Source organism: Parus major, chromosome 7 (genome assembly GCF_001522545.3).
Source record: "Parus major isolate Abel chromosome 7, Parus_major1.1, whole genome shotgun sequence".
Lineage (NCBI taxonomy): Eukaryota > Metazoa > Chordata > Aves > Passeriformes > Paridae > Parus > Parus major.
The window spans coordinates 26,015,143-26,030,626 of record NC_031776.1 but is presented as its reverse complement, the minus strand read 5'-3'; the positions used below and the strand labels follow the sequence as shown (position 1 = coordinate 26,030,626).

The 15,484-nt window shown below is 44.1% G+C and overlaps 1 protein-coding gene across 2 annotated transcripts in view; it reads right to left on the bottom strand.

Moving 5' to 3' along the window:
• GLI2 (GLI family zinc finger 2) overlaps positions 1–15,484 on the bottom strand; it is a 188,679-nt gene that overhangs the window by 40,620 nt on the left and 132,575 nt on the right. For both annotated transcript variants that reach the window (XM_015635524.3, XM_015635523.3), the window contains exon 4: positions 1,024–1,226. In XM_015635524.3, coding sequence (XP_015491010.1) covers positions 1,024–1,226 — 203 coding nt within the window. The remainder of the gene's footprint in view (positions 1–1,023; positions 1,227–15,484) is intronic.

Sequence of the window (15,484 nt, the reverse complement as noted above, 5' to 3'; positions counted from 1 at the left end):
ACAATGAAACTGGTTTTGGAAGGAGAGGACAGGGCAGAACACACACACACACACACACAAGCTATCAGGCCTCTCTCTGGCGGGTGCCTGAGAGTTTGGATGACGTTTTAGGGGGAGGGAAGAAGAAGACATATGCATGTCCCCATCACTATAGTGATGTTGTTTTAGCCATACAAGATAGCTTTATGCTGCCAGACACTAATCCAGGGGCCTTGTTGCTCTCTGGTGCACTTTGCAGTGTTGAAGGGCCGCTGGCCCCTGCAGCAGCATGGGAGCTGAGGGATGTTGGGGTTTGCTGGACATGCAGAGACCAGGACCCCAGATATTCCCAGGGCACTGAGCCAGCCACCCGCAACTCTTCTGACAAAGTAAGGCGTGACTTACACCTTGCCAGGTGGAAACACTATTGTGCACTTTCCGCTTTCCCCGTTGGATGGTTTCTTCCTCTGCTCCCCAACATGGAGTCTATAGGGTTCAGAGAACCCAGCACACAACTTCCCACATATCCTCGCCTTCCCTGAAGGCTGCTGCAGGGCAGCTCAGGAGTAAGGAGGAAGAAATGATGGCCCCTCGCCTTCACTTAGGAGTGATGCTGACCCAGACACAAAGGCAAAAAGGGGATAACCTAGCTGGCATTGTCTCCTCTCCAACACCAGTCTCAGCCAGGCCAGGCAGCCAGAACAACTGTGATCCTCTCTAGGGAAAGCTGGGTCCCAGTAGATACATAAGGACAGGGAAGCTCCTAAAAGAGCACTGCAGAAAGGAACATACTTAAAGCAAAATATTTATAATATGATCCAGCAGCAATAGCTATTCTCACGCTCTGCTTTCTCAGTGCGATGATGCAAAACAAATGTGTAGTTAAAGGGGAAAAAAAAAACCCCGACAAAAAGAAAAGGAGACAGCTCTCCCACTTCAGAGAGCAGCTGTGGAGTCTTTGCAGCTGTAAATCCCTGGGTTTTAGGGAATTTCAGTCCTGGTGAGCTACAAAATTGCTGCAGTTCCAGTAGCACAGTGTCTTACCGTCGGCGGGACTGAGGCCCCTTGCAGCAGAGATGACAGAGAGCGTGGGGCTGCTGTGCACAGAGCGGAGGTAGTGCTCCATGTGGGGTGCCACGTAGGGGTGTGGCGGGCTGAAGGGCGACTCGCCAGGCCCAGCAGGGTGCGGAGACAGGCGGATGAGGGAGATGTCGGAGATGACGGGGCTGCCGCTCAGAGGAGGAGGCCTGGGAAGGAAAACAAGAGACACACCGTCACTCACAGCCACCCAGAGCAGGCACAACCGCTTGTCACCCTTCTCTGTCCTGCCTCACCACCGCTACCTCCACAAGAGAGGAGTTCAAGCACGCAGTGGGACAATCCTCTCCTCTTGGCATACGCAGAGTCTGAAGTTCCCAAGCTTCCTGTGGACATGCACCACTATTGCACTAAATATGTATTTGTGCAAGAAGGCTCAACCCAACTGGGCTGCTGTGGGAAGGGGCACAAGCTGCTTTAGGCAGTGTCTGTACATAGAGGAGGCATGGAACACACGCTGTGCTAGAGATCCCACCCCATCTCCTCGCATAGGGAGTCTGGACACACAATGATATCTGAGGCAAACCTGAGGTTTTGCAAGCTCCTCACCGCCTCTGGATATCCAGATGTTTAGTGCTGACACGTGCAGAAAGCCCTTTGACAGGGCAGTCTGTGCAAGGATGGAAATGTTGCAAGGAGAACTTATGTGATCTTGAGCTGCGCTTTCCTCAGCCCAGCATGCGTGGCTTGGCCCGTGCCGGGGCAGCAGCCCCACCTCCTGCGTCCATCATGGCCAGCACAAACCTCCTTGACAGGCTGGTGGTACGGTTCAGAGGGCAAAAGTTCATGGGAGGTTTTACTGCATGCTTTCTGGGGGCCGCCTCTCTTAAATCCCTCAGATCTTCCTCAGGCCAAGTGCCACCTGAGAATAAAGTCAGTAAATGCTGAGGGATTCCACAGGTAACAAAAAAAAGTCACATGCATGTTTCAGTGCTTAAGCAGTTTTTTGAAGGGTGAACAAGGATGGAAGAGAAAGTCTGCAGACTTCTCCCAGACATGTGCCCTACTCTATCCTTCAGCCTCTGAGACAAACCACAGAGGGTACAAAGGAGAGAAAGCTACTCACCCTAACCTGAGAAGCAGAAAATCTGAGCTAGACACCAAAGGAGGGAGAGCTGTCATTGGGCAAAACAAAAGAGCAAAATCTGCTTTGTATTAGCTCTCTCTGTAGTCACAGACTGCTGGAAGCTGAGCTGGTGTTGACACACAGGTCACAGCAGGGACAGCATTCGTCCCTGACTGGGTGCTCTAGCAAAGCTGAGGGAGATGGATGTGCATCCTATGGGGCTGCACCCTGAGCACAGAAGACAACAGGGATCTGGAGGTCAGGAATCTGGGATGTGGGCTGATCTAAGGGAGGGTACTACAAAGGCCCTTCACTGAGACTATCCAAATATGCCATTAGTGAGCGCATGTAAGACCTGTCTCTCCATACACAGACAACCACAAACACGATGGTCTGAGCAGTTTCAACATGCCACCAGCACCTCAGGATCTCAGTCCCACCCTGCCTTATCAACATTTCAGGTGCATTTTAATTTATGTGTAATACTTGCATATCAACAAAACCACACAGAAATGTAATATAAGCTTTGCAGACTTATTCAGCAGTTTAACGAGCATGTTTGTCTTTGTTTGATCTTCTGTGTGTTTCTCTGTCTTTCTGATAAATTAGTAAACCTTGTGGCTTTTTGAACACTTTCTGCTGATGGGTAGTAAATTAAATGCTTTCTGAAATATTTATAGTTCAAAGTACTTTTCTGTAGCAATACACTCTGTGGCTTGGGGGTGTGAAAGACCAGGCAGTGAAAACCCATCACACATAAAGGCTCTGTGGAGATGCACAGCCACCAAAACAGGTGGCTTACCAGACCCAGGTTGGGGTTTTGCCAGAGGAACACCCACAAGCATCGACCCTGTTTTCTTTCTTGACACTGAAAGACAAACTGATGATGGCATGGCTATTTCAGACCTCATAACCTCCCCACCTGTGTTGCCATGGCCTTCCATTACCAAAATTATGGGGTGACCAAAGTCACTCTCTGGTGCCTCTCGCCATGACGTCAGCCGTGGCGGCGGCAGGCTCAGGAAGCTGCAGCTGAGGCCGCTGGGGCTGGTTTCTGTCGAGGCTGCTAATAAAGGCATCCGAGCACGGAGCCGACCAATTTATTTCTACCGGGGAGGAGGGAGAAGTGAATCAAAGTCTCTGTTCCAGATTTAGTTTCAATTCATTTCTAATAATCTCCACCGCCTCATCTGGAAAAAATGAAACAGGATTAAAAAAAATGATGTCATTAAGAAAACATCTGACTAATTTTTCTTCTGACGAAGACTTAATATAAGTGAGGGGCGATGTAAATTAAAAGCAGCCCCAATCTTCCCTGGGCCACAGAGCCTGCCTTAATACATAAGCCATGAAAGAAGTTTTCTTACATATACAATAAGTTCCCTCTTTCATCAGTACTCACAGCTTCTCCCAAAAGGGTTGTGAACTTCTTTGATGCAGTCCTGGAACTATGTATTACCAGGTTTACGAGCCTTTGGAGCCTCTGCTGATCAAACTGTGAGGCCGACATCTAAAATGCGTATAACAATATGAAGGGTTTGCTGTTCATTTTCTCTGTGCTAAATTAGGCAGAAATGCTGGAGTCCCTCAGAATAGGAAAACTCCACCCTGAACAAAGAGGTAACACTGGGAAAAAGATCAAGAATTTCCCCAAAATGCATGCAGCTGGAAACGCAGCTGGTGTTTGAACATGAGGTTGGCCCTGTGCACAAAGACTGGGCTAGAGAACAGGCAGCTCCTTATGGCTCTGCCCTTGCTCACTGGTCCGTCTGTGGACTAGGACAGCCATACTCCCATCAAGGTCTGGCTCCTGTGAGCCCTCCCAGGCAGGGATCACCTCTCACTGTCATACACCTACAATTCTAGCAAAACAACATCCCACAGTGAAGCGTGTCGCAAAATAACGTGGCTTCCAGGAGCTGCCTACTAGGAACAACTCACTCAGCCAGGGGCATCCTCTGCTCCTAACTTCCCAAAGGTTTGCTTCTTTTCCCCACTTTTTTTTCCCATTTGCATTATTTCTGACTTCATCCCACACTGAGCCATTGCATTGCCATTACAACTACACAGTGAGAGGCAGCTGTATCCTCACAGGTCTGCTCCTTGCAGAGGAGACACATCACATCACTGCTCTTTGGAGGCAGTGGATGAGAGAGGAAGCAGTGCTGGGGGAAGGCAGCTCTGTCCCCATGTCCAGCTCACATTCAGGGCTCCTCATTGCCCATACCCCAGACCCTGCAGCGGGACAGCCTTCAGCTTGGTCTGATGAAACCATGGTGCCAGAGCTGCGTTCTTCAGCCTGTCCATAGAGCTCCCTGTCCAGACCATGCTACCCATGTCTCTCCCCGCTTCTTTCCTGGATCCCCCAGACAGCATGAGGAAAACACCCCACTACGTGAGGGAGAGCTCCTGACTTTACTGAATGAAATGCTGTAAAAATGTTGCTGTCTGCAGTGGGATGAGGGATTTCACCTGACCACATATATATCTGGATAAAGTGGGATTCTGGTTTTCAAATAGGCTAAGGGAATTGGGTGTCCAAACGCCATTAAATTTAATGTGAACCAGGGGCCTGTTTTCCCTGCGGCTCCAGCGAGAAGCTCAGGCTCTATAATTAATGCTCAGGACTTGTAGAGCAATTTGCATATCTGACGAAGCACGTGAGCCTGGAGTCATTTCCTCCCCCACCCAGGAGTGGCTTTTCCTTTGCTGCTCTTTAACAGAGGGAGACACTGAGGTGTGGGAGACATTACCTGGTGCCACCTAAGGGCTCCATGGCCTCATGGTGATGCTGGGGGCATACAAGCTCCTAAAGGCTTTACAGAGCAGGTCTTTCAGCAGTGCAGTGGATGATCTCTGTGAGAGCAGAAATCCTGACACAATTTACCTGGCTTTAGCCTCCTACAGAGCAGAACTGTGGGGCAGCGATAACATGTGACAGCAGAGAAACACAATCAGCAAGAGGAGGGATAGCAGCATCTGAGACAAGACACACACTGCCTGTGGGACACTGGGAGACTTCTGGTGGTTTGCCAGGGGCTGGTCACTCTCTAACAGTCCTTCACTGGGGAAAAGAGATCTGTTTAATTTTCTTGGCTCTTGGGTTTTGCTGAAAGGAGTGACAGCTCATCTGAAGCTCTGCAGTCTCATCCCAAAGTCTGGGAGAGGAGCTGGCAGTTTCTTTTGAAAACCAAGGCAAAGAAACCTCAGCCCATGGTTTTCAGTGAGGCAGAACACCATTCTCCTGTGTGTGCCTTGGAGCCTGGCAAGTGCTTGTCTTTGATGCTGCTGCTGCATGCAGTGCTGAGAAAGAACCCTTGTGGTCCCACTGCAGAGGAGCAGCATCCTCTCTAAGGAACTGGGCTGGGCTCCTGGGAAGGGAAAACCCCAGGAACTGGCAAAACCAGTGCTGGCTGCTATGAAAAGGGCCATGGGGTAATTTTTCCCGCTCTCCCTCAGTGGACATGCATCAGCAATCCTAAAATCTCGTGTGGCCGAGATGAGACAACATCCCGCCACTGCTGTGAGTCTGCAGCCTCTGCAAGGGGCACTCAGCAATGAATGTAACAGTTAAAGAAGTTGCACATTTCTGAAATAATCTCCATCAGTTAAACAAACCCCAGAAAAATGCAGACAATTACCAAGCACTAACGTTCCATGACTAGTCTAAATTAATACTTATGTGACAAATAAATTCATTCTGCAGAAAACAAGGGGCTGAATACTTTTCCATATGCTTAATGGAATATGGACACTTGAAGGCAATTGTTTAGCTCTACAATAAAGAAATGTATAGCTGCTAAACAGACATAAAGGCAAGGAACAGAACTACTCATGGAGAGGGGTACCATACCCTGTTAGTTTTGCTATTAAAAAAACCAAACTTTTAAAGCCAACAATCCTTTTTAAACCCCACATAAAACCCCTTTTGTTTTGTTTTACGTAAAACTTTCTAGCCTGTTTTTCCAAGTTCTGTGTACCCAGAACACCACCTTTGTCTGAAGGAGATGGAGGAAAGCCATATAGATGACTGAAAAATGGAGTGCTCTCATGGCAGACACTATATGGATGGGATGCCAAAGCTGTATTCAACAGGAAACCTAAAGTGCCCCAGGATTCATGCTAAATGATTCAGTCTAAACAGCTCTCACCAGCCCCTCAGCTTCACCTCTGTTTATTTCTGATTTAAAGTCCCTTACAACAGGAAGGGCGAGAGGTCGCAACAGTTGTGTGGTACCCTGAGGATCAAACCCCTCGAGGTCCCTCAAAACAAGGTAAATTCCAGAGGTCAAACCTGGGCCACGACTATCAAATTCACATGGCATTTGATCATTCACAAAGATTTCCCTCCCTGCTGTTTTTTCAGCTCGGAGAGCAGAGGATGTGCCTCAGGAGCAGCGCAGGGCAGCCTGGTCATGAGGCGATGGGGAATCACTCTCGCTCCCCAGCTCACCCAACACTGCAATAAGCTGATAATTACCCAGTGAAGTGACCTGATGGTTGAATATAAGACAATCAACTTGGAGAGCCAGCCTACGTGTCCCTCTACAAAGAAATCGAGATGGGGACTCAAGAGACATCACTGCTAACTCCCAGCCCCTGCTCCATCGGGATGCACAGCACAAGTAATATGTTTTTTTCCCCTGTATATTCTCAGCTCTAAAATAAGGTTAATATTTTTTTTTCACACTCACAAAGATGACTATAGAGAAAATCAGAGCTACCATCGCTAATTCAGCAATTAATGCATTCACTTATAAGATGTTACAGAGATTGTGAATCTTAACAAAAATTGTTACAGCTTTTCTGCAGAAATTTAATGGGTGTGTTTCATTTCAGTTCATATTTTCTCTTTTCCCCTCAAACCTGTATTTGAGCAAAAAAGGAAGCATAAAAAATAATAATAAAAATACTTATAAAAAATATCTATTAAAAAAGATATTTTTATCAACAACGGTAAGTTCCCATTAGATGGTTTTATGGATGGAATTGGTAAATTCAGCATTGCAACAAGACTGTACGACAGCACTAGATGCTTTTCTAAAATATGGTCTTTAAGTGCACTGCAAAGTTTGGAGTTCTAATAGTAGGAAATAGTAATTTCTCCCAGTGTAGAAATTAAAGAGTGGAATCCTATGGCCAGTGTTGCAGATGTCAGACCAGATAACTGTGGCAATTCCATTGGGCTTGAACAGATTAAAATCTCTGAATATAAAATCCCTTTTTTGTGAATTTCTGTTTTGGGCAGTGCTTTGAGAAGGATTTAGGTAGACACTATGAAAATCCCACTCCACAACCATTGGCAATGGCAGTTGTCATGCCTAAGGTCTAATCTTGTGCTACTGAAATCAAAGAAAACTCAGCCACCAATGGGAGAAGCATCAAGAACAGGTCTCCAACACAACTTTTATATTTCTCATCTACACAGTATCATAATCTAAGGCAGGTACAATTTCTTTGCATTATTTTTTCCTATCCCTTAGAATTAATGCTACTTTTAGCATATGAGTAATTTAAAATACTTGCTCCAGGTAAGAACAAGATAATTTTTTTTGTTACAAAAGCAGAAAAAAACAGTGGTAAACATCTTTCATTCTCCCTTTTGAAAGACAATTCCATATTCAAAGATATCTGAATTCAATGCTATACTTAAAATATCTAAACAAATCAAACAAGCTATTTTATTTCACCTGATTTTCACCTGATTTTTTAATAATGAAATCAAAAGTATTTTGGTTTAGGGCTTGAAACTTTTTTCATCTAAGTTCCACCATAAGTTAACAATGTTTTTAAGCTCACAGGTTATTGGCAGCCTCAGTTGGGGACAGGGGCAACTTTTGGAGGGAGCCAAGTTGGGAGCCTGAGCACAGGAATTGGTTCTCAGATTAAAAACTCTTCTGACCACATATGGCTTCTCATTGCATTTGTGCTGCATTTACCACAACAAGGGTCTAGTATTGGCTGACATTTGTAGCCACAACTGCAACACAACAACAATAACAATATTTGCTTTCAAAATGGAACAAAACCACAAATTTTTTTAAGTAAGGTTGCCCTCCATTATACAACACACAAAGAAGCAAGACATCAAAGGTAGAAATTAGGGTTGATATGGGACCTTCAAACCCAAATCAAATTCGTGTCTTAGGGAGAGACCTTTGATTTAAGCTTAATAGTGGTGATTTTTTTCTCGGATTGTTTTATACTTAATCAGCCACACAACCCACTGTGCAGACATATGTTCCCAAAGCACATCAAAGCAAGTAAACATTCTGTTTCAGATCCTAATATCTTTTTTTTTTAATCCAATTATCTTACTTACATGATCTTTTAATTTAAGTTCTGAAAGCCCACCTTTTCACACAAGCTTTCCTTTAGGAATGGAGGTAGAAGGATGACCAGCTCAGTTCTTATGAGATACTTGCCAAAAAAACTGCACAACTAATAAATCAAAGCACAGCAGATGAGGCTCTAAGATAGTTTCTTGAGAGATTAATGATGAAAGCCTTCAGAGAAGAAGCATAGTTTAAGAAGGGGAACTTCAAGGAAGGTAGCTGAGGGGGAGAAGGAAGAAAAGTGAGAGAAAAGGCACACAGGAAAGCATGGATAGAACTGCAGGAACCAGTGAAAGGAAGCAAACCTAAGGAGCAATGCAAACCTGGAGGCATGTGAGCTTCAGGTTGAAACTACCGGGCATGAGAACTTGACTCCAATAGTCACAAATTTTGAGAGCTGGGGTGTCAAAATGCTGCAGGGTCAGGGTGGGGAGGGGATAAAGGCTGGGCAGTGGCATGGCTGATTGAAGGAGCAAGCCAAGTGGGAATCAGTGGGGAAAAATATGGGGAGAGGTGTAGATGCAGACCAGATCCTGATGACAGAGCTGAGGGAGATCCGAGGGAGTCAGCACTGGTGTGGGGATGTGGGAAATGGGTGTAAGAGAGATGTGTCGGATGTGACACAGCCATTTCTCTGCATCTCTGTTTTCCCTTGGGACACATGTTGAGGATATTAGCACTTTCAAGTGAATACTTTGCTTGTAGCTGTGAAGACATTGGGCTTGGAAAAACAAATGGAAGTGCATGTTTGTGGGGAAGAAATTTGAGTTTTTGAATCCCTTCCCAGTGTCTTCTTCCTATGCTACTTTTGGGTGGAGGCTTCTCTCCCTTAAAAGGTTGTAACATTCAAGTGCTACAGAAGGGTTTAGCATTTAAAAGACAATTGCTATACTACTTTGGAAAAGTCTGTTTCCATGTTATGCCAGCACTAGCCCACTGAGGAGAAAGACAGTGGCAGCAACACCACAGCAATGGAGCTCATGGAAGAGTCAGGCAAACCACAGAAAATGCTTATTCATTCATTACACTTTAAATCTGCCTTGGCTCCATACCTGTCATATCCCAGAAAAGCGAAAAAAGACCATTCCTCTTCATCATGACTGTAATACAATCAACTGGCTGCAGCATTACTCTAACCAACGTTAACTAACAGAGTCTGTGTCTGACATCTATAATTTCATGTTAACAAATTAGGTAGACTCCTGCATTTCCTGGTACCTTGAATGCCCAAGAAGCTCATAACTTTTCTTTATATGCAGAATGTCAGGGAAAGGGCAAACAATGTTATGCCAGAAGACCATAGCCAAATCACTTGGTTGGAATGTGCTGTAAATCATAGAGTGAATGGAAAATGAATCTTTGTTCCAGGACAACGACTTCCAGCATTAATGTTTCTGCTAATATGCTCTTTTTCTGTTGGGAATGTCCTTTTCCCATAATCCAAGGTCCTACAACATAAAACCTATAGCTAAACAAGGCACCCAAAGAAGGAAAACCTACATCCAATTAATTACAAAACTCTGAAATGTCCTGCTTCTCTTTTCTAAAGTACAGGGGGAAGCCATTGGTGTTCAAGCCTTAGAAAGATGACACACTTGCCCTAAGCAGCAGTAAGCTGTTGTAACTAACTGGAAGTAACCAAACCCCATAGTTTACAAAGGGGAATATAACAAAATAGAACAGGTACAGCACAGATCTCTACAAAGCCTTTCCAGACACAGCAGACAGAGGAGCTCCATCAGTACATAAAGGTGATTGTGATAGCTGTGCAGAAATACATCTCACACACACACAGACACATGCCAGACACTCTGCTGGTGTGCTGTGTGTGTACCTGCCTCTGGTGCATCACAGCACAAAGGAGTAAGAGATATGCCTTCCCATAATAACAAAGCTTTTGGTTGGGGCTCCCTGGGTTTTCTGCAGGAATTAATTTTACTGGCATTTGACACATTTTAAACAGCAACAGCACTCACAGTAACCTCCAAAGGGAAATATTCCTGAACAATATATAATAAATACATTGATTTCTAATAATAACCACCTGCCCTAAATCTTTTTGCTGACAGGTTTAGTTGGACCAAAGGCCCTTTTCACATCTACTTCATGACAGTTCCTATCACTACATAAAGACTTTGAAGTGCCCTAACGTGCAGTAAAATGCGAGATAACCTACCAAACTGTCAATATTTCTTCACTTCTAAAAGGAAATGCTAATGGCACTCAAAGAGCTCAAGATGTAATGTAAGATCTGATCCAGCAGACTGGCTGATCTAACCAGCCTTTGCTTTGCAATGAGCATGCTGAAAAGCAAGCAATTATATGGTGAAGAGCAGAACTAGGTAAAAGTTTTTCACTGATATGACTGTAGGGAATAAACCCTTTTTATTCCAAACAAGCGTTTCTTTTGAAGTATCTGGAGTTTTCTGTACAAAATAAGAGAATTAACAATAAATCAGCACTTCAACTTTAATTTCTTCTTTTTAATGTATCACTTTTCTTTTTCTTTCTATTTGTTTTTTTAAGAGTAGAAAGAAAATGAACATGCATGAGACATATTTTATTTTATTTTTTAAATCTGGACGGCATCGTGCTAGGGTTAAATGTTTCATAGGGAAACGTTGAAAACAAATAATTCAGAGAAAGCAGAGTCTCTCTCCAATTGCTTGTAACAACTGGCTTTTCTCTACCAGCTCTAGCCTGCAATGTAAGACTGAGAAAGGCTCTAAAGCAGGAGAAAGTAAAAGCAATAAACAGAAGCCCAGTCCTATGGTAAAATCCCAGCACTGCTCACTGCACTGTACAACTTGAACATACTTCAAAGGAGCCAGGATGCTTCCCCCACCCCCCAAATCATCATCTCATGGTAAGAAAAGATGAGGTGTTTCATATCTCATCTGCCACGTAACCACCCAAAAAACCTTCCCTGCAGAACTGCTTTGCTCCCAGATCCGTTGGTATCATTGACTACAGCTGCTCTCCTAGTCTTTCTGTTTTTCAACGACATAGGAAAATATAACACATTTATCAAGGAAGGAATAGGGATCTGATGTTCCCCAGCTGTTTACTCCTGAAAGTTTACACTAGTGCTTTTCAACCTGTGGTTTGCAAAACCCTTGGGAAACACTAAAAACTCCTTTAGGGCTGTGAAAGACAGTAAAAAAAAAATCTCTGCAAGCCTCTTGCTATTCAGGCCAAATTCACTATACTATGTTTAACAACTCTGCTTGAAATTTTTTAGGGAGGCCACAGACCGTAATAGCTTGAAATAGCTTGAAAACCCTCACTAATCCCGTGTGTCCCAAAATCAGTAAAAATTACATACAAAACATTCTCAGAGTAATCCCTGATGACCGCCCCAATACATCCTACACCCACCAACACCAGCTGGTGCAGGAGCAGGCACATGTGATTTAGGGAACTTTGCTACACTGGTGCAGAGGTAACCCCATCTCCTGTGTCTGCTGTGTACCTACAGCAATACCTCCTTCCCAACACCATGCAACGGGAGACCTGTGGGCTTCATCTTTCATTCTCTTATCTCATGCAGCTATTCCTTATGCAGACACATTTCTGTATACAAATCCCATTATACTTGACCCTCAGTTCACCCTGTTTCCATTACAACGCTGTAGACTCAACCAGACTTGCTCCAGTGCCAACTCTGTGCTGTCATTCCTTGCGCAGAGTGGTAATAAAGAAATCACTGTTTTAAGCTGACAAAGAACAGATTTCTTACTAAGTAAACACTGATGTTTTGGTAGGGAAATTAAGTTATAAAATTGTGTCTACAAAGGGAGACCATACAGATGGAGTTTGTTAAGAGACAGCAATACAGTCAACAGTGGTTAATTCAATTGCCTGCTACTTATCAGATTTTTTTTTGAAAAGGCTTATCCAGCTTTTGTAAATGCAAATGCAGGAAAGCATTTCAAAGAGCCGTTGTCATTGTAGCTGGAGAGTGATGTACACATGCACACAGCCTTTCCAGGCCAAGGAACCCGGCCCTGTGTATCTGCTTTGGCTGTTTCGGTGTCCAGCGGGTCTGGTGCTCACCAGCCTGGCAGCACAGGAGGCCTGGCCACAGAAAGCTCATCACCATGCCACCACCCTCCAGTGGCTTCTGCCTTTAGGGCTGTGCCATGGCCTCACTTCTCCTGGCCACTGCTCTCACCTGCCTCTCTGCACGGGGCCTCACATCAATTTCAGATACCTCAGACTTTCCTTCAACTTAGGTTAAAACTGGGCACTAAGCTCAGCTGGGTAAAAGTAGGAAGTTCAGTACCTCCAGTCCTCAGCTGACCCTTAAGTTATGCCAACCTGACCTTAAATGTCACATCTAATTCCCAAAAGCACCGGGCTGATGCCAAGTCACAGAAGCTGTTTCTCTCCAAAATACTCCAATGGCAGAGGCACAGCCAATCCCTTCCAAGGAAGTGCAGCTGGGTTTGGGGTACTGCCTGAAAAACAGGGTTTTTTTGCAGCATCAGTTCTGGCAGAGGCCCCCAGATATCCTCCTCACACAAACAGTTCTGGTGCTTCTTGTACTGCTGATCCAGAGACAGAAGCAGGAGGATCCTCATCACTCCACAATCTCAAAAATCACCCTTTGTGCATCTCACCAAACAGCTTATGTGGTATTTAAGTGGTGAGAGGGATGAGACCCCCAGCCCTGTTTGTGCACACTCAAACTATGCAGAGCCAAGGAAGAGATGGCTGCATGGGCAACCACAGGTGCTCAACTCACAGGTTACAGCCACTGCTTTCCACAACAGCACCCAGACTCTTGAGATGGTCATCTGCATAGTCTGAACACACCCTCAGTGCAATGGGGACAATTTAAAATGACCAGAGAGTTGTGGAAGGGTTTTCTTGAATGTTTTATCAAGAAGGATGGAGAACATGATTTATCTTTTGCATAGGATAAAGTTCACTATGGGATTCAGCATGTAGCATGATGTAAAGTCTCAGGCAAGCCAAAAGGTGTTAACATTGTGTGCCCTTTAAGTGAGGCAATTAGTCAGTAAAACAAGATGTGCTTAGGTTGAAACTATGTAAATACACTCATTTTACTAACATAAGGCAAAAATCTAGAAAAGAGATATTGCTGGGCAATTAAGTCACCAAGTATTGGTTATATTTAAAATTCAAGAGAAGGGATATTAAACATACTCAAATTTTAATGAAAACATTCACATCAGTATTATTAATTCAGCACAAAATGTTATTTAAACATTTCTCTCTGGTTTTGGAAAAGGCAAACACAGGGCCATTGTACTGTGGTCTGGAAATGAGAAATCAGAACTTCTCAGGTGCAGTGGATTTCTTTACTCATTTTAGACAACTCAGTAGCAAAAAACCCAAGCTTAGCAATCATAGCTGTGCTGAAATCCCAGTAGTGGGGTATTCCATGTGGTAGAAGCTTTTGAAAGTCCTATCAGTCATTTTTTTGCACCATCAAGTATCACTTGCAGCTCAAGTTGATTTCAGTGGGGTATAAGCTCTTACATACCTACACTGCAGGAAAAGGCTGTAGATGGGATGTTGATAAGAAATTCTCTTATCTTGGAGTTTACTTTGAAAATAGAACTTAAGATCCTGCACTTCGCATGTTTTGGGGTTTTTTATTTAGCTGTACCAGCTGCTTGATTTGTTTAAATAAGCAAAAGATGTAACAGGTGAAAATAATGTGGATTTAAAAAATATTTTATGGTTTAAGTAATCTAAAGTATTAGTAGTAACCAAGGTAATTCAACTATCTGGATCCGGACTGCCAATATATACAATTCTATTTATGCATGTCACATCACATGAAAGCTGTTCATAATCAAATGGCAATATAATTACTCTTACCCAGCATGCACTACACATTTGGTACTATGTGACTACTATAGAAGAGCTTCTAGCCAACAAAAAAAAGGTACAAGAACGCACAGGCCATGTTCTAAGGTCACTCATGAGTATCTGAGGGACAAAGTGTAAGAAGTTATAAAAACCTGTTGGTAGGGGATAAACTTTCAATTACAAAAGTCCCACATGAAAATTCTCATTCTCCTGTTCAGTGAAGGAAGGCAAAAGTTTGATAAGTCAAAAATTAATAACGAATGCAGCTTGTGCTGTTGTACCCATGGATTTTTACAGGCATATTTGTCTCTTGTAATACCTCCCAAGATGCCAGATTGCTGGGCTGCACCATGTCTACCTTCAGCCTCCAAGAACAGCTTCTAAAAGTCTAAATTCCATTTTAATCAAAGATTTCCTCCTGGACACCACTGGCTCTCAATTGAATCGCAAATGTGATTGGGGAGTGCAGACCATGGTGCACTGTAGGCCAGGAGATGACTTTCAGCCCAGCTTTTACCCAGTGAGGATGGTTAGCAGGAGAGGGAGACTACATTGAGACCCTGCACTGCTAAGGAAGACACCACACACACACCACATGTACACACAAATCCTTACTGCACTGCAAGTTCATAGATCGCAGCAATTTTACTGGTGAATGTGTGAACCACAAAATTGCCCTGCCTGGGAGAAAAGCACCAATGAACACAGAGCTGGAAGGGTTGGGTTTATGAAACACAAAGTAATGAAATCAATCACAGAAACCAGATCCTGGAATAAGTCCAGTTTGGCAACGTAGTCAAAAACCAAATGAAGGGATAGGAAACCACTGCATCCAGTGCACAACCTGCCACTCTTCAGTGTAAGGCATCTTAAAGAATCTTCTGTCCCTCAATTTGTGCCATTTACTCGCTGAGTCACCCTGGGAAAGGTCACTCACCCAATATGCTGCACCAGAGTAACATACCTGAAGCAGTGTGACATCTGCACAGAAATCAAGCTCAAATCTCTGCTCAACATCCATCCTTATCAGAAACAGTCACATAATTCACCAGAAATGCAAACCCTGCTCTGCAGAGATCAAGCAAGGAAGAAAACAGGTTGACAGAATACTGAGCTTCAGCAGCACATCAGGACGTGAAGGGAAAGAAGTTACAGGTCACAG